The sequence below is a fragment of the Drosophila subpulchrella genome, chromosome 2R (genome assembly GCF_014743375.2).
Source record: "Drosophila subpulchrella strain 33 F10 #4 breed RU33 chromosome 2R, RU_Dsub_v1.1 Primary Assembly, whole genome shotgun sequence".
In the NCBI taxonomy this organism is placed as follows: Eukaryota; Metazoa; Arthropoda; class Insecta; order Diptera; family Drosophilidae; genus Drosophila; species Drosophila subpulchrella.
In genome coordinates this window covers 9,847,918-9,868,278 of record NC_050611.1, presented here as the reverse complement: position 1 = coordinate 9,868,278, position 20,361 = coordinate 9,847,918, and the positions used below count along the sequence as shown (strand labels likewise).

Here is a 20,361-nt window from a genome sequence, read left to right as displayed (position 1 = left end):
GCTATGGTTCGACTTGAGTTAAGTTTAAGGATTATTTTCCACAGTGTAGGTGACCCTGATCCCCTAACCCCTAACCCCGATTACCGAGGCCGAATTCCGGCCGTCACTCACCTTTCATCCAGGCGCATGCTGCTGCGGCTGATGTCACTCCAAACGGACATGGAGCGCGGTCGCTGGAAAATGGACTTTGAGAAACGCCGGACCGCCGGGGCGGGGGGCAGCTGCTGCGGGGGGTAGCCGGCCAGGTCATTGAGGTCCTCGTTGAAGTTGACATTCCGCTGGCGGTGGTTGTGGGTGGGCGACGCCACCGAGGGCATCGAGTAGCTGCAGGTTTGATTATCGTCCGACATGCCCAACGCGGTGTAGCTCACTTGGAGGTTCTGGCTCATTTCCTATTTTCCGGCACCGGGGGACGGTTCGGGATTCGGGATATGTGTACGATTCTGACCAGGTCACCGGTTTCGACCAGGCCTACATAATTTAGCTGTATTTTTCGCTGGCACACTTTGCACTTTTCACATCTCACATTTGCCGGGCATGTGGTTTTCTTTTTTTTTTGTATCCTATAGATGCATCTGCATCGAACACCGTCTGCGGACTGCGAAGCCTTGTTTATTGTCTCTGCTCATGACATATCCGACACTTCATTAAGCACAATCAGCCCAAACAATTGACTGTCCCTCGCTCTTTATCGTTCGATCCCGCTCTCGTCTCTAGCCACATCGCCGTTTTTCTGGAACCAAGTGACAGTGATAAATTGGTGACCCGACGACCTCTCATCTGCCTCACACTCGCTGGCTGGTTAATTGACTGCACCAGACATGCAGCACGCAAAAATTTGCAAAGTTTAAGGTTCAAGTACCAAGACAATCAATCAGGCAGCTTTTCAATCAATCAAAATCCTTGAAAATCTCCAAGGAAGTTCCTGAAATGCTTACAAAAGGCTTGGACATCTTGTAGATGAGCAGGTGTTCAAGTTCTCATTTTGAAATGGAAAATTGCATATTTTTGAAAATGCAAGTACAAGACCCACTGTTGAGATTTTTTAAAGATTGAAAGCTTAAAAACTTTGCTTGAATAACCTTATTATTTTTAAAAGCATTAATGAAAAACAAAAAAATACGAAATAACTAATTCTAAATCAAAAAAGTGATGTTTATTTTAATATTTTACCCATTCGTAAAAAATGATATTATTGGATATTTTCTTGAAATATGTGAATTACAAGTGAAGAAAATCATAAAACAATATAAATAAAATCAAATGTTACAAAAAACTTAAGGTTGGTGCCAAACAAATCAATATAATCCTTAAAAACAAACTTTAACATGTAATTTTTGGTGTCCTAAAGTAGGCAACAATAAATTTAGTTATTTCAAAAAGACCTCCATTTATTTACCGCATACTTTTAGGCACCTTCTGAAATGTTTTTAAGCATTAGAGCTAGGGCAAACATTTTTGAGTTTGTAATAAAGAAAATAAATGTTCTTGCTAATAATTTTTTGCTATCTGCTAATCCATGTAATTAATCACATTTCTTCATTATGCTTCCCAAAAATATGTCAGTATTCAGACCCTTTTCAAGCTGAAATGAGTTTCAGGCGTGGCGAATAGCGCTTCGCATCAGCATAATGAAAAATAAATTTCACAAAAAGACACACCCTCGCACACCCCAAAACAAAATGCTGCAGTTTCGCCAGATGACGCGAACGAGAAATTGACAAAATTAAATTTTTCCTTGCCTCTGTTTTTGGGGGCACTCCCATTTGACAGTCCTCAGCCGTTTGCTTTCACATTTTTGCCATATAAACAAACATTTTATTCTACTCTTTTCGGCTACTTGAGTTTTATGTTGTGTGCCCAACAGTTATTTAAAGAATTTCTTGGCCAAAGTGCGTTGAAAAGCTCCCCAAGGCCATTTGCATGCGACACAATAAGTTGGCTAACTAAGTGCCACAATTAACAAATGTAAAGGGTGCTAAACTGGAGCCACGCCCACTTCCTTGTAACAAAAACTTAAGTGGTGCACGCGATTTGGTAGCAAAAGTTTCGTATAACTAAGACATTAAATGGCCTACAGTCAAGCGATATTTGTTGGACAGAAATATTCGAGATACACTTGGTAAGGTCATGATTACGAATGTATTTCATGTCGCATACCTTTTGGGTGCCAGCCAAAGCAAAAGAAATGTAAATATGTGAAAGTTCCACTTCATCAATTAAAGGAAAAAGTTTTAATGCAGTACGAAATCTTTTTTGCATTATTTATTTAGTTTTAAAAATCATTACAAGATTTCAAGGATCTAAAATCCCTTCAAACTTTACCCAAAAGTATGCTATGTATGAACTTACACTTTATCTAAAATGGTTTTAAAAATCCAGTATCTTGTACTTCTTCCGCATAGTAATCCAATTTTCCCTTCATCGATAAAATAAAAAAGTTTTTATACAGGACTAGCAAAAATGACTAAATCTATCGTACATTATTTCTTTATTTTTTTAAAGCCTTTAATGATTCTGAAGATTTTTAATCTCTTTAAACCATGCCCAAATGTATGCTATATATAAAGTTACATATTTTCGTTATTTAATTGCATACTTTAAGGCACCTTTTTTAAAAGTTTTAAACTACCATAGTTGGCTGAAAAATACAGTATCTCGTCTTACAGTACTCAACAATCTTCCAATAAAAAAGGTCTAATTAGAGTTAAAGCTTCCGTACAGTTGTGAAACTTGATATTCCTACCCTACATACCAATATATATGCACATACATAATAGATGTCTGAAAATAGGCTTTTGCCCTTTATTAACTTGAGGTGACCCCAGAACAATTCCCTGGTTGATATCCGACGCACATGAGCAAAGTTGCCGCCTTATCAATTAATGAACTTTCTCACCCCGAGCCCGGAAAACCAGGAAAAAAAAGGCAGAAAACACATGGAAAAGTGAAACATGTGACAATAGTTCTTTCCTCTTTATATCACCACAGAGAACATTTATTGTTGGGGCCGAAAAGGAAATGTCTTTCAAAATGGCTGACAAACAGAAGTTCTGTAAACATGCGGGAATTGTTTGGTGGGAGGCTGTTTGCCGAGCGGACACAATAAAAAATGTGTTAGCCTAGCATGTGTTGGCCATAAATTATATGGGGGAAAAACAAAGCAAAGCCCACTCATGAGCTTATAATATATGCTGCCATATGCCGAGGAAAATTCCTTTAAAGCGAAGGTGAAACCTCTTTGCAAGAGCGGATTATCCCGAGCTGACATTTTTCCTAAGACTAGAAAAAGCTTGTGTGATCTACTCTTTTTACCCCATTTGCATGTGAAATGAATTTTCCCCCTCCTAGAAAACTGGTCAAAAGTTGTCAGCAGTATCTTACCCTCATCAGCAGCGCTTTGAACTCAGTTTCTGCAAAAAGCATGACCTTTTTTTGGCATTCAAATGGTTCAGGAAGGAAGGTCAAATGGGTAGCAAGGCTGATAACTCTATTAAGTATTTATACAACAATAATTTATCTTGTTATATAATAAAGATGGCTGACAACTTTGTTTAGATTAGAAAAATAAATATGGGAATCAATTATTTGAGTTAAGATTTATTTAAATCTTCAGTTTATCCTTCCTTGAGAACACTTTTGATATCTTTGCTTATTAAATCTAATAAATATACATCTTCTTTAAAATTTAAAAGATATAAATGCTTGGCATACAAACTTTGCACTAACAAAAAGCTTTCTTAACTGCTTTTATCAGCCCGCTTTTCATCCATTTTCTTTTCCCTTCATTTCAATTTAATTCGCTTTCCATCTATGCTATAACATTTTTCCCTAATTTTTGGCCCACATCCATAAAACAGTTTTGTTTTTCCTTTTCTTTCTTTATTTTCTTTTTTTGGCGGCTTCTTCGGCCAAGTTGAAAATTGATTTGTGGCTGCAGAAAAAAGGTTAAACTTTTTTGGACGGGAAATTGAATTTTTATTCCGACTTTTCCTTGCTGTCTTTTCTGTTTGCATCTCGATGTGAGAGGAAAAGTTATCCAAGAACCACATACTCGCTTCGTTTTCACACCTGTCCAAAAAAGCTTAAAATTAGCAAGTCAAACAAGTTTATTCTTCGTTTCAAGTAGATACGGCGAGCCAAAAAGACTTAACGGGTTTGGCAACCATTCGCAAATTGGTGTTCCACATTCAAGGGACAAAGTTTTGGCCAGCATAAGGAACAAGTTGAGAAACAACTTGAACAATCGGCTGAACATTTGTATATCAAACTTACTAACCGAAACTGACTTTTGGGCTTATAGATAATTCAAACATCTTTAATATTAAAGCTGGATACCATTTTCGCAGACTGACTTGCTTGGAATGTCAAGGGGAGGGAACGAAAATGGTAGCGGAAATAACTTCACTCGACTGCTAAAAAAGCATCTGAGAAATGCGGAGAAAATATCTCCGCAATATAACAGACAAATAATGTACAAACAAACGATGCCCCCAGCTGAGTGGGCGTGTGTTCAGACTCCAATGACAAATCAGAAAAACAGAACCAGAGGATAAGTATGTATATAGTGTGGTTTAATACAGCGTGATAAGTTGCCTGTGTAATACATTTAGCGCAAACAAACAACCAGAAATCGAGTCAGTCTGGGCACTCAGGCTATTTTTTCCTGCCGCAACCGTCATCACTTATCAGATAAAAATAAGCATTAAGATTTTCTGTGGGCCCACCACAAATGTCAACCACAAATGCTTTGGGTGGAAGTTAAGGCAAAAGTTAAAATGTTTTCCCAGAAACAGATTGGATTATATGCTTTTTGGGAGCCTTTTTGCCTAAGGAATAATAGGAAGACCCACGAAAATCATATAAATATGTGAGCAGTATAATAAAATAAACCAAAATGGAAGCCAGCTGCTTGCTTTTCAAATAAAAAATATATTTTATGTTTTCGCCATTCCATAACACTTTGGCATATTTCCAAATTTAAATAAAAGAATTCAAAAATGTAAATATAAGCTCACGTTTGATAAAACCATTTATTAATTTCCCAAATGAATATGCAATAGAAATATAAATTAGCATTACAGTGAGATAAACGCTTCAGAAAGTGTCATTTAAATAACAACTACAATTGTTTAAAACTATTTATAAAAATATAAATATTCAATAAATATAAAAATTAGCTTTAGATAAACGCTTTGCCATTTAAATTGCAAGTAATATTAGCCTGCTTATCGTTTAGTGTTAATCTAATAAGCATTCATTAAATGGCCAAATGTCCAGCAAAGCCAAAATGCCATCTATAATGTCACTAAAACATCTGCTGAACCCTGAACTTTGGCTCATTAGTCAATTATACGAGTGGAGACTGGCAATGTCGTTCATCCACTGAGGGATTGACAAAGTGCCAAGTGTATGAAAAAGCCATCAATCTGAGTGTGGGCACAGCAAAATCATCATCATCAGGCTAACAAGTGGAGATTGCCCAACTTTAATTAATCCCAGAAGGGGCCAAAACTATAAATTGGTGAAACTGCAGGAGGTCCTCGAGGGGAACACAGATACTTTGTTAGCATAACTTGGGATACATTGTTTGGCTTTGGAAAGTTGTTCATTTGGAATGCATGACAATGGCTTCACAGGGGCGGTTGAATGATTCAAAGATATACATTTCATAGAAAAAGTATGTAAAAGTAAAAGTTCTATCCCAGATAGCCAACCTTTCTGTTTCGCTGCTGCCTTTTTTTGGGCCACAATTTGCAGTGTGGCATGGCCGTAGATTAACTCGACCTTTTGCCAGCCTTTGGCCAAAGTCCTGTCGCTCTTCCTAGGGATTAGCCTAGCCTGTTACATCCTGTTTCCGGCCCGCCCCCTGGGAGGCGGTGAAAAGGTCCCAGCCACGTAGCCACAAAAGTTTTCACCGCACTCCCCCACTTTCCCTGCCTTTTTGGTGGTTTTTCTCAATTTTGTTAAGCTTTCACTTTCAGCTTTTTAAGGTATTTTCCCAGCTTACCCAGTCACTGAACTGGCTGCCCTCTTTTCCCCCCCATATCGTTTTGTTTTCCTGATCACTGCTGCAGCCTTTTCGAAAATAACTGGGGGAATTAAATGCAAAATATTACTCATACGCCATGTGTGCCGCCAGCCTTAAATGACTTTTACGACCCTACCATTTATGTCCCTTCTTGCCTTTGCATAAGCCAATATGAGTTTGTTTTTTATGTAATTTTTATGTTCATTATTATTTTAGGTTTTGTGGCTTTTCGATTTGGTGCACACTCTTGCCCTTCCGCTTGGCTTTTATTTTATTCTCAATTATTTATGGCTGAGGCTGATTCGTTTGTCAGCAACATAAATAAGTTTGAAAATGTATTATATTATAATTTGATTATAATATGGGCAGGATGTATCAATATCAAAAGGAAAATAAATGGAAAAATAAATGCAATGTTACATTTAATTCAAAGGATCAATAAATCAGTAAATAAATCCCAATAAATCTTGATTAATGCAAAGCGAAATTAAATTTGTTAAATGTGTTTGGAAATATACCCATTAGATTATTTTTTTTAAAGAAAATTGTGTTAAAAATAATGTAAAGGAATATAACAATTAGATTAATATTATTCAAAAGAAAATGTAAGCTGGGTGATTCTTTATATTCAATGGAAGCAAATATTTGAATACCCATTTAAAATGTAAAAAACTAAGTTTAATTATAAAAGTTCCACAACAGTTCCCTTAATTTTCCCAAGCTAATTAAACTTTGTTTTCCATTTAATACCATTTACCAAAACAAGCCACAAAAATAGGGCTGCACATTGCCGAGTGGCCTAATGAAAGTTAAAGTAAATATATAATAAACTCAATTGGTATGCAAATTTGCGCTGCTTGGCCAATTTCGAGTAAATGGGAAAAAAGGGGCTGGGGGTGTGGCTGCATCGACGGAATGTGTCATAAAACCTAATTGAAAATTTCAGCCACGAACTGACAACAATCTGTATGAGCTGGGTGCTGGTGGGTGTGGCAAGAGAAATATTGTCGGAGTGGGTGGATAACAGATAAGCAAAATAAACTGCAGCATCCCATGAGCCGTGGCATGGAGCAATTTGCAATGGCCAAAACGAAATGTGTCAAGGCGATTTTCAAGGTAGCTGCAACAAACAACGGCGAAACACCTGCAGGGGCCTTTCACATAAGCAAACAAGACATCGCAGTTCCCCTTAACATGTGGGTATAAATAAAAATGTTCACTTGAAAATAATTCACTGGGCTTGGTAAACAAAAGCGAGGGGACAACGGGGCGGATCGATTTTGGGCAAACAGGAAAAAGAAAAGAAAATGAAGTTCCTTCAAACGCTGCGCACAAAAGTGGGCTACAAGGTTCTTGTTTGCAGCCAGACACTCGAAAAGAATTCGCAATTTCTGGAGCAGTATTTTTTTAAAGGTTCATTCATTTCGTTTTTTATGCCATCATGTTCTCATGTATTTTTTCATTACTTTCCCTTGTGTCCCAAGGACACACCATAACTTTCACTCTTTTCATTTTATTTTTTTTTACATTGTTGCCCTGACATTTTTCGCTAATTAACACAACAAATCGGGCCGACACGTGGGCGGTGGCCTTGGTCTGGCCCCCCGAACAACCGCCAGCATGATAATGCCGTTCAAATACACTTTGATTAATTCGCGAAGGTGACACACAGTCGCGCACACCATACCCGCCTATATGTTTTCAGCTCGATTCCACGGATTTTGGATATTTGGAGCATATATCGCTCGGTCTTCGAGGCGTTCTGCATCCAACTGGCAGCACAAACGAACTGAGGCAGTGCTACCAATCTTTTTGTAACTGGCTCCAGCAGGCGTACAAAGTCACGCACCACCAGGAGCAGGACCACCCACCGCCCACCGAGTGCGCCAGTGTGCGTGCATCCGTGTCTTGGTCCTTCGAGCCCGCTCTTCATCGGTGCTCTTCGATAAGGATAGCTCTCTTAACCAACAGCGAATGCTGGACGCAGTTAACTAGAGTTGTCAACCGGTCAAATCTGCATAATAAGTAATGTTTTATCCAATAAATCACTTGAAAAGGATTGGTTTTAATTGATTGGATCGAAAAACCAATTCTTATAACCCTATTTAATAAAAAAAAACTATTATTTGGCATAGTATTTACTACTTTTTAACCCCATCTGCAAAAACAGTTCATACAAACTAGTAGATAAGTAATAAAAAACGTTAAACTCTTAATATTGTCATAATTGATAACTGAATTCCATATATTGACAATAATATCCGTGTTTAATGATAGAAGTTCTAAAATTATTTATTAGCCATTTTAAAATCAATTCAAATACAGTTTATAGATAGTGTTTTAAGGACACAAAATATTATTGTATTTATTATTATTGTATTATAAATGTCGCAAGAAAAATTAATAAATATTATTGGTTCCTCTTGATTAATGGAGATTTTTTAAAAATCCCAAGAGTATAAGCAGTATTTGGAGCGAACATGGCATTTTTGAGAGATATTTTTTTCTCACAAGATTAATGTTAAATTTTCAAGTTGTCTAGTAAAATCAAAAACAAAACATATATGTATTTCAGCTTATTTTTTAATCGCTCACTTAATATTTAAACTTTAATATTATTATTAATTATTAGATATTTAGGTATTAATAATTATTTTTATCAGTGCTTGTGGGCCTCAATGGCTGTCCAAAACACGTGTTATATAAGAAACAAGGAATACTAAGAGCAAATCTATATTTCTCTCCGGCAAAGAGAGTTACGGGTTCTGGTTCCCGTTAACCCAGTAGAAGGAGAGCAACAAAACAGAATGGCAAACAACAAATTTGGCGCCAAAGACACGTGCGAAAACGGAACACAGACATATGTATGCATTCCATTCCACTGCGTTTCCTGTAAACATTGAAGCTTTTCTGTGACGTCAGTTGCGGCCTTATGACGTCAGATGGAAGAGCCAAAGAAAAGTCTACAAAAGTGAGAGGCAAACACAATCCGAAAAGCGCCCTCTGTAGAAAAAATTTGAAAACAACTTGCGCTGTTCAAGTTCTGTTGAGAAGGTGGCAGAAAAAGTATGCAATGTTTTAAAAGAATATTTTAAAATTTCTCAAAATTAAAAGAATCAAGCGTTGCCAGACCGAAAAAATGCTGTCTCATCTTAAGGGGAAAGGAGTTGTTGCTATGCAGAATGGGGGTCAAAGAGAAAGCCGATGTTGGTGTTACCAGCTCAGAAAAATTATGACTCATGTTCATAAAGAGGAAGAACACTTGGCGCCTTGATTCAAAAATATTGCATTTTTGAGCTTGATAAAAGTGTAGGAACAGAGAAGAACGAGAATGGATAATAAAAAAAATAGGAGAAAAAAGGGGGAGAAGGTCGCAACATTTTTAAAAAGATAAATGGAAAATTTGAAGTATGTCAACCAATTCGAAGCCTCTTCTTTATTCTTTGTGGTCGAGCTCTTGTTCTTGTTGGTTATTTATTATACCGCTTTTATTTGCTTGAATTAATTAATAATAATTTTAAATGCCAACGATAACAAATTCTAAAAACAAAACAAGATATTAAAACACAACCTTTTTTTAACTTTTAGGAGTATATTTTAAATGCTAAATAGCTTTTCAGATTAAACTAATTGTTTTGTATTCATATCTAATAAAATAAATATCATGATGAAGGAGATATAAGGATGAGAAAAAATAGAAACTATTAAACTTTGAATGCAAAATAAGAAATGCTATTTTATAAGTGGTTCCTGTTTCAAACGCTGCCCTGCTTCCCGTTTAATTAAGCACCTAAACTTCGCCAATTTAATTAGTTATCTAAGAATATAATTGAAATGTATTTCCATTACAGGCGTTCGTGATCTTTATATTTCAGACACGTATTAGCTAACCACATGTATTGGCCAAGTAAACATAGAAATGGAGCTATTTAAACACTACCAATCATACTAAAAGAAATGAAAGGAAAAATGAGGTGCAGGCGCCATCGACCTCGTCATCAATTCATTTGGGAATTGAAAAACATCAAAACACAATAGGTTCGCCCACTTTGTGCTGCGTATAATGGAAAGCGTATTGATTTCCATAAGTGATTGATGAACCCGAATTCTATTCTAATATATGTATAAACCAAGGTCTATGGACTAAAACAAAAGTGCAACTGACAGCGGTTGAGTGGATGGATGTGGGTGCTTCGGAATCCTTCATTCTGTATGCAAATCCCAAACTTCAACTGCAGCTAGCTTGCTATCGAAAATGCATTACAATCCGCTTTAATATTCAATATAATCCAGCTTTAAACTGAAACGCTTTTGTTGAACAATAGAACATTTATTATGGCTAAAATATGATTTCTACGGCTGGCTCTATTAAATTAGATTTTTATTAAAAACGTTGCTTATATATTCCAAGAGGAATTTCTATGAGGGGCTTATTTCGTAATAAGGTGCTTTGGAAAAAAAATATGAAACCTTTGTTATTATAAATTCTACAAATATTGTTTATTATTTTAAAATAATATATTATTTTTGCCTTGTAATAAATCGCATATGTCTCTTTGAAACGAGAGAAAAGGGAAACTAACCTTATATTATTGTTAAACGGCTTATAACTTACTGACTGGTTTTGTTATAAAAAAAAGGTGTATATATTTTAAATTTATATAACTAAACAAAAACACCTCTTGTCGATGTAAAAAAAATAGTGACGATCGCACTTTTAAGGTAAAAAAGTTCTGATATCAACTTTATTTTTAGTTTTTGCAAAACCTTTTGATTGGTGTATCACTCGTAATGATCGGATATAGCATTGTGCACAGACTCTCCAAGTGCGCTTCGTCACTACGTAGACTGCCGTCGATATATCATGTTTATGCTGCCTTTCCTTTGAAAACGAATCAAGTTAGGTATTCAAAAAACAAGAAAGTCTCACAAAGCCTTGAGAAAGGCATATCTAATTTTGCAAAATGAATAAAGGCCAACTTGATGTCTTTGGGCTAAAAGTGTAAATTATGAAAAAATTGATTGTGTTAGAGAAAAGCCTATAATGGCACGTAAACGCCTTTGAGCCAAATTGAATTTACGCCCAATTCATATTTAGAATAGTTGGCATTATAGCCATCGAGAGGCTCACGAAAAACTTTCAAAGGGTTTGACAAAGTTCAAAGCTGTCCTGCCTGACTCGATTACACATTTCGGTCAATATTTAGAGCCGACCCATTGATATGCCAAGGAGCAGGCCATGTGAAACCCCAACAAACACTGGACCCAAGAATTAGTAAATGGGCATCTTGTGTGCCCATATATCGTAAGTGCGTGTGTGTCCTGGAAATTTGTTGTCAATTTCCGGCAATTTGTCGTTGGCAGCAGAATCATTGTGATAAGGCAAAAAATGAAGGCAGACGGCAAACACATCCTGTAATGGATCCGCAGCCTGGCAACGCAATCAACACAACATAATATGAAAGTAAATTAGAATGTTGGAATGGGGACTGAACCGAAGGAAAAATGGAACTTTTGGCGGGTAACTTGTTTCGGCGCTAAATGAGAGTCAAGTGGATGAAGAGTCAAGGGGAAGAAAGTGGGAGAAAGTGAACCGGGCCATCAAGGCACTAGCTGTTGGCACAAATTGAGTGTTTTGGCCACCTTCTCCTCCGATGGCAGTTCGCCTGTCAGGTTGCTCCAATTATGCCAGAGTTCAAGAGCTCTCTGATTGCTTAATCTTGCCGGAATGCATTAATGTGTCAGCCCCGTTAGCACGTACGCACTTACATAGGCCCGCCTTTCGGTGGGTGTGAGCGCAATTAAAATGTCAAAACGAATTTACACGCCACATTCCCTGGCTATTCAGAATGTTCTTATAGCTATGGCTTAGAAAAAATGTTTAAAAAAACATAGAAAAGATAGAAAAGCCTGGGCCTATCATTTAGTTTGCGGTTCCTCCAACTGTCAGCTTCAAACAATTCGGGAAACATGAAAAATCCAACAGTCTAACAGGAAAATGGCCGGCTGGCCGGACACAGAGAAAGATAGCCAGGCAATGATGCAAAAATATTTCAACAGCTTTCTGTTTGAATAGAAAGCGAGTGGAGATGGCCAGCACAGACAAGACTTCGCTCAAAAACAGGCCAACAGGAGAAAAGGGAAAGCAGGGAACACCAGCTCGAGGTAGCTCTTGACAGGAAGCTGAAAAACTGTAGGGGAACAACTAGAAGATACCTATTAGTTTAATTTTATAAACATTTTAATTACTCTCCTAGAAACTCTGATTTGTATTTAAAACATTTACTAGTAGTTTTACAAGATAGCTTTCAACAATCTTATATCACATCAAGAACAAAAAAAACTTGATTTTAGTCCCAACGTCTTTGTTTTAAGAAATGTATGCTTAGTTAAAGGTTTTACTTGGAAATGAAGGAAATATAATTTCATTATGCGTGAATTTAATTATTCAATACTCAGAAAATTAAGAAATATGGGAGAGAGTCATTGATTTCTATCTATGTATATCATATCAAGAACAAAAAATATATGATTTTATTCCCAACGACTTAGTTTTGGGAAATGAAAGAAAATAGTTAATATAGTTTGAAATTAAGGGAATATAATTTATTTATTATTCATTAACTCAATTATCTTAAAAAAATCATTCCGTGTATATTATTTTAAATTTTGATAAACCATTAACTTAATTGTACAGTTTTTCTGTTGTTCAAACGATAAGATGAACTCAAGCCAAATAAAAACCCTAATAAAATAATCTCATATGCAGATTTCAAGTATCTATTACAACCCACACACAATTTGTCTTACCCTGCAAATCGCTTTATCAAAATTGAAAAGGAAAGCCGAAAAGTCTCACAAACAGATCATATCTTGGGGCAAAGTCTGTCCCTACTGTGCTTACAGATGTGACCTTGTTGATATGGGCAACCGAAATCACTTGGGACATTAATATAAACAAATTGGTATGCAGTGCCAAAAAAAAAATAAATAAAATATAAAAAATATATATAAATGTCAACAAATAAATGTTTGTGATATTTATAGCCCCCATAGAGTCATGTGAAATGAGAAACCTTAGACATCCGGCAGAGATGAAATATTCGTACATGAATTGCAATGCATCCATTGGATTTCTACCTCTAGGGACTTTGGGCTGAGATTGCATTTCAGGCGGATGACAGGTTTTGCTTTCCTCCCACTGTCTATTTAAATCTCAAAAAAAGGAGGAAAGGTATATACTTATTAGCAGATACATATTCCACTTCGTGTCTAACACAATTTCCAGGGAGGGGCAAACACGCATTAATTTGCCAGGGCTCTTCAAAAAACAACGAAACTTTAAGGGTAGGCGTTATTTTGACAGGGGTGTTTTGCTACTGTTCTTTTATTTATTAGCACGCAAAGTTCGGTGTAAATAAAAAATTAGTCAAACGAGAAACCAATACAAAAGGTATAACTTATGTGGGACAAGTGTCACAACTCTATTATGCCATTTCTCTTTAAGCCATTTACTTTTACTTTAAACATAAAGTTTTAAAGCAACATTTTAAATTTGATATTAAATGCAGTAAAAATTGTATTTAAAATAAAAATAAACAAAAAAAAGAGGTGTCAACTGACACATAAACAACTGTTTATTTAATTTTTTTCTTGACTAGTGACTAATAAAAAACCTAATTGATTGAATGTTACACAAAGAATAAAATGTAACAAGGCGACAAACAATTTGGCTAATTTGATATCCGACAAAAAGCACAATCTTTTTGTCGATATTAATTACACGAAAGAAATGTTTATATAAATATCAGATAATATATGTTTATATATGTTTAATATATGTTTATATAAATATCACATAAATATCAGCGTCAATGAGTAAAAAGGTCAAAAATGTTATGCCATACGGATTAAAGACCACAATAATTTCATAAAATATACTTTCTTTCAAGCTTATAGAATTAAGAAAGCCTGGAAAGCACTATTAAATTAAATATTTAATTTTAAGCTCTTCAGTTTTTTCAAGAGAAAAACCAACTACAGATGGTGGAAAGAGCCTGAATAATATCTTCAATCGTTTCGAACTCGGAGCACTCGACACGATTTGGCTTTTTTCATTAGTGTCGGGCTGCCAATGAATCGCAGGACGTGAAAATCACGGAAAAGCGGAAAACGCAGCTGCTGCCGACTCGACTCATCAAAAGATTGAATGGCAGCGGCGCGGTAAAGGAAGTATTCAAATGCCTAAACTAAATTGCATATTTATGCGAGTCCTGCGAGAGGCACCGAAAGCCACTGAAATACTGAAATACAGATATACTGATACTGGGGCTAAAAAAAGAATGAAAAAGAAAGGAACTGAGGTCTGGCATAAATTATGTAACATTTCACGTATTTTCCTTTTTTATTATGCTCGTGCTTTTTTATATTTGGTTCTCTTTTTGACATTCCATGGCAGTTTTGCCGCGAATCGCGACAATTGCCAAAACGTCAGCCCAAAAATTCTTGTTGTTTGCCCGCTGTGACTGTCAATATTTGTTTTCGCTCATGTGTGCGTATGTCTTTCGACTTTTGGGACTCTTTTCTGGTTACAAATTTTGATTGACACATCGAATTTAGTCTGAATTCTGGCCAGGCCCCTGAGCATAGCGCGTTTCTTGTCAGATCAATTAACTGAAACTTCCTGCAAATCCTGGGACGAAACCACATACCCATTCTCTTTCGTGATCTGCGAATCCAAGCCAGTTTCAGAAACCGAAACCAAAATAAAAAGGAATCGCAGAGCAGAGAAACGGGAAGGAGACCCCTAGCCAGCTTGTTCAATTATGCAAGGACGAAACGTGCCTGGAACTTGGTTAAAAGATACACCGAGTTACAGCACAAGCCATTTGTGGTGAACCACCTTATATTTACTGCGGGTAGGCTTACGTGCTCCGGAACAGGTCTTTTTCGAAACACCGCCTTAAAGCTGGTACCCTACAAATATATTCCATATAAACTGGTTCTATAAAATACAAAATTAAGAAAACCATAAAATTTTTTTAATAATTATATAATACTATACTATACTACTACTATACAATTCTATTTTCTTTCCTTGAAGTAAAATAATCACAATAATAATATGATTAATAAAAAAAAACTTAGAAATTGATTTAATTTAAGCATGCTCCTTAAATTGTAAAATTAAGAAACCCATTAAAATGTGATATAATATGTATAATGTAAAATACTTTTGAACTTCGTATGTATATGATGTAATACTTGATTTTTATCACCGCATTTCTCAATATATATCACACATTCTAATAAGTAATTGTTTATAATAAATATTATAATATAACGTATATAATGTTTTTATAATGTAAAATATTGTTGTACTTTGTATGTATGTGGAATAAAAATTCCATCACATTTTTATATAGCACATTAATTGATTATTTTAAATTATATTTTTATAAAAAATATTATATATTATTATATGATAAAAAATATGCTTATACTTTGTTTGTATATGATAATATCATAATGATATAATACTGGATTTTTAAGCTAGTGTTCAAAATATCATTTTCTAAATACTAATAGAATATCCTAGCACGTCTTCACTGTACCCACACTGAAGCCTGCCTTGTTGAATTTTGAATAAGACTCGTCGCTGGTCCCGAGATCCTTGGGATTGGGTGGGTAGCAAGTGGCAGGCCCGCTTGAGGGCTAATTGAACGCCATTTGGTTGGACAGTAATTGATGTATGAGTCAGCCAGGGATATGCCCGGTCAGGCATCTAGGGGATACCTTCGAGGGGGCGTGTCGCTTTCAAATGTCAACCTTTCGAGGAGGAGGTCCTTGGTCTGGACTTGTTTCCATTTCGAAATGTTTTGGGTTTCGCACAGTACGACTGACAATGCATTTCGGTGTCTTGTTGTTGAAACCTAAAACGCTGGTCCATTAGAGAATTGCACAGGAGATGGGGGGGGGGGAATGAAAGAAATAAAGAAAGCAGTGTGGATGTCAAGAGGTCAGCGAAGGAGTAATGGACCAAAGGATGTCCTAGGCGTTCGTTTACCTGTCTCTATTGAACCAAAAGTGAAGGACAGGCGACAGAGGCTTCTCGAGTGAAAATCGCCATGTTGTTTCTCTCTGTGCACGAATCCTGCCACGCCCACTGCCAACGCCTCCCTCGAGAGGGTCCAGAGTGTAAATAAACCCGTTGTTCCGCAGTGCACTTTGTCACAAGTGTACAACAACATCGCATATATCAAGAAAAACGTAGGAAAACTCTTCTCTATTTACTTTACTGCTTTTTTTTCTTTCTGTTTTTACCTCCTCCTCGATATTTTCCAACACTTTTGCCGGCTGGCCAAATGTTTGCTTTCACTTTCGATGGCTATTTTGGTAGCACCTTTATAGCTCCCAATGGGGAGTACACATTCATGTGGGTAGGGGCAAAGAAAGGGTAGAGTAAATAAACTTAAACTTTGGACTCAATAATAGTCCTTAATATTATTTTATGAGGCCTTGGGTACGACCATGCTATAAAGTCAATCATAAAATATTTATGTTAAGAAATACCTCTTTATAAATATTTTTTACACATAATTGTGTTAATATCTAGTCGGCTTATAACTTATTTCTCAGATTAAAGTCTTAAATTTATTTTTCTTTATCCCAAGCGATTTAAAAATCTTGATTGCAAGTTGCTTGCATTGAAAAACGGAAAGCTGGAAATATTTTTTATTAAGGATTTCTTTAAATTAAAGTCCAAATTTTTTCCATACCCTCTCGATTTTCTGCCCACACTCATTACCAAGCAATCGAGTTAAATGCAATTGCGTTCAGAGTTCGCTTTCCCCTCGAAACTCAAAACGTTTCATTTAATTTTAATTGCTCAAGTGGAAGGAACTCGAAGACAATTGAAACTGTTTGAGGTCTGAACCGCCCAGCGATTCCTTCAATTTTCCGCAAATGAGCTGAGAACAGAACATTCGTTTTTGTTTTCCCAAGTAATTAGAGCCTGATTTCCAAGATGGTGTGTGAGAGGCAACTAAGGAGTGCTCCTTAAATGTTGCAAGACCTGATTTAGAATTCTGGAGATTGCATTCTTTAGATATAAATATAAAAACTTTAATTTTAATATATTAATTGTGTGAGATTACATAGAACAATTTTAAAGCTGTTTAAAGCTTCATTTTAGGTTTTGACATGTCCTAATTATCATTAGATAGAGCATTTTATTACCAAGCTTATGTTTTTAATGGTCATTCTAAGACAAAAAGCTGTTTTCTTGGTTTAATGTGCATCATAAAAACTCGCTAACTACTTTCCTAATTGTTGGCCATTTTGTCATCTAGAAACTGTGACGAAAAATAAACTGGGCATTATACAGTTTTTAACAATTGTCAACAATAAATCAGCAACATAAATTCTCATTATAAATCCATAAACACAGTCACCAAATTCTAATTGGTGACCGCTTAACATAAACAATCCTCTTTAGAAATAAATAATGTGCGACAGAAAATGTAAAACAATAGAGTCGCGCCATAATATTGATTTGTATTCCAAATTTAAGTCGACTAAAGAAATAAACAACGCTTTTGGTGTTTAGAATAATAAATACCTATATATCTGCAAATGGTTTTATCTATTTTTATTGTCTTTGCAATATCTATTATTTAAAATAGCCACCTAAAAGATATAAATATTGGACAGCTTATAGTGGTGCAATCACATTTCATCCAAGTATTGTCATTCGGTTGGGAAAAAAAGCACTTAACTCTTTGTTTATTTTATTATTTGCCAAAATCCCATCCCATAAATCCAGCAAATCGAGAAAATTAATAACGCATCAGGTGCGTTGAATATATATTTTTCCATTTCGCTGGCGCCCCATTGTTTTCCCTATTGTTTTTCCGCAAAATGGCAGAGTTAGCCAGAAATCCCTTGAAAATTTGCATAAGCCGTAGGCCGCTGAAATCGGTTTAAGGCCGTCAGGATTGTCCTGTCTGCTGGCCCGAATCCTGATTCAATCCGACAATCAGTCGGAGGATTTCGATTCAGTAGGCCGGGCCGCAGTATCCTTCACTTCCACTTGGCTTGACTCGATGCGGTACTGTTTCGTTTCGATTTGATGCGATTCCATCCAGGAAAGGATATCCGCCTTTGTGGGTTTCAGATCGCGGTCTACCTTTTCCCTTTTTTTTGTCAGCCCACGTAAAAGCTAAATTTAAAAACATCTCAGTCGTCAGTCGTTTGTCATCAGTCGCAGTCAGGCATGGCCCTATTGCTAATTAAATTTAAACATTAGCAGAGGTCCTGCCGCCATTCAGTATATATATTTGTATTTATATCTCCCCACACAATGAACTTTTTTGGCAGGAAATTGAAAAATTCTTTATTGTTCATTGTCACAGGTAAACAGCGTGGAAATTCGAAGAAGCCAGCATTTGCTCAAGCGAACGCTATTAAATGCATCATTGACCAACAGGCGAGCTAAAATATTTATTGTGTCAGAAAGAAAAGCTGGAAAAAAAAACTGGACGAGGTCCTGGTAAATCCCAAAAAGTCAAGCGTTGCTCATGTTTTACGCCACATTTGCCATTACAAAAAAAATAAGTTGTCAACAGAAAAAAAACACGTACACTTCCCTCACACACACACTCGCAGTCAAGGACCAGACACAAACACCTTTTCACCCACACCAACGCATCTCACAGGAAGCAGCGAGGAAACTTTACTTATAATAGAATTTTCAGGCATGACCATACCCTCAGTTACTTCAGGGCCATGTGGATTTTGGCAACGCTAAAAAAAGTGTCAGTTTGAATGACATTTTATTACATTTCTCAATAAATTACCAAATTTGTAAGTCTAGTTTCTTGTTTTAAACTTAATTATACATTTAAATTTAAATATTACAAGTAGATGGATTATTATTATATTTAAAAGCCTTTTATATATGAATTTTATAGGCTGTGAGGAATGAACTTCTTTAAAAATGTAGAGCATAATAAGTTCCTTAATTAAGTAAATATAATTGTGATCAACTAACTTAACTCAAACAGTGGATAAAAAATACAGTTAATATAAATTAAAAAACAAGTAAAAGATGAAATATGTCTATAAGTAGATTTAAGGGACCTTGAAATTTAAAAATAAATCAAGTTCTATGTGGAGAATGATAAATTGAAATAGTTATTTTAATATACGTTGGTATTGTATTGAAAGTATTAACACTCGTCCTAGTTATTTAAAATTTGTTACCTAAGTATACCAAAATATATATTATTTTAAGTAATAAGACTTTATGAAAAGGTTATATATGCTAAATTAAGTATCTAGCAAATCAAAAATTTGTATTTTTCTACTAACTGATTTACTGATTTCTTAAAAGCATTCAACATGTTACGGTAACTTAAAATATATATATAAATTAACCATTTCTTAAACATTTTGTAGGGTATGTAAGTCTTCTTCCTGTTTAAATAGACTCCTTAAACTGGAGCCCCATTCACTGGTCTCCGATGCCTTTCCTCTCACTGGTAGCCACAAATTGCCTTTTTCGCACGTTGATTGATTTTGGAACTTTTTCTTTTGGTGGAACTCCTTGAACCTCCCCCTCAGGACCCCTGAACCCTCGAACCCTCACAGACATTCACACATTGACTTGGGCTCTTTGCTTTCAGCACAAAAGTGGTAATAAAACGGCTGCACTTCGGTTGCCATCGCAATTGTTCGACTCGAATTCGCCTTGGCTGACCTCCATCGATCCTGGGCCATCGCCTATAGTTGTGGAACACATAATTATTTATTTACGAGTGTTCATTCATTGATGAACACAAACGCTGTTTATATTGCTCTTTTGCCCTTCGACCCAACGCGAAAATGTGAGGGTTCAGGTCGGTACACCTCGAATAAAATGCGGCCTTTTATTCACTTTTTTGTTGCCAGGTGTAAAAATAGTCCGTGACGTTGCCAAAGTTGGGAAAATAGAAACGGAAGCAGGATAGCCGCTTTGAATGCCTCAGTACGGTGAAAAGGTATTTATAAAACTAATTTAATGGCCGAGAATTATGGTGCCGGATGCAAAAAAGGTTGCCGAAAGAGCACAACGATTTTAGAAAGACTCATTATATGTTATAACATTTCATTGCTTCTATATAATACAAATACTTGAAAGTTCATGACTTCCAAGAGATATTATTAAAATTAGATATTATCAACTCTAGCATTTATTCCCAAAAAGCTAAGAAATTATAATTTAAGAAATAAAAAAGGTCTATAAGATAAAATCTTTTTTAAGAATATAATTTTAAGGCTCAATTGCAAAT

At 35.8% G+C, this 20,361-nt stretch overlaps 1 protein-coding gene across 5 annotated transcripts in view; it reads right to left on the bottom strand.

Moving 5' to 3' along the window:
* The window catches only part of LOC119549658 (potassium channel subfamily T member 2), a 114,794-nt gene that overhangs the window by 78,463 nt on the left and 15,970 nt on the right, over window positions 1-20,361 (bottom strand). The window contains exons 1-2 of one of the 5 annotated variants that reach the window (XM_037857845.1): window positions 7,719-7,800; window positions 112-733 (exon numbers count right to left, since the gene is read on the bottom strand). The exons of 2 other annotated variants lie outside the window; for them this stretch is intronic. In XM_037857845.1, coding sequence (XP_037713773.1) covers window positions 112-389 — 278 coding nt within the window. In that variant the 5' untranslated portion in view covers window positions 390-733; window positions 7,719-7,800. Of the gene's footprint in view, window positions 1-111; window positions 734-7,718; window positions 7,801-20,361 lie in introns of those variants that run through there. 2 more of the 5 variants (XM_037857855.1, XM_037857860.1) reach the window with 2 other exon arrangements.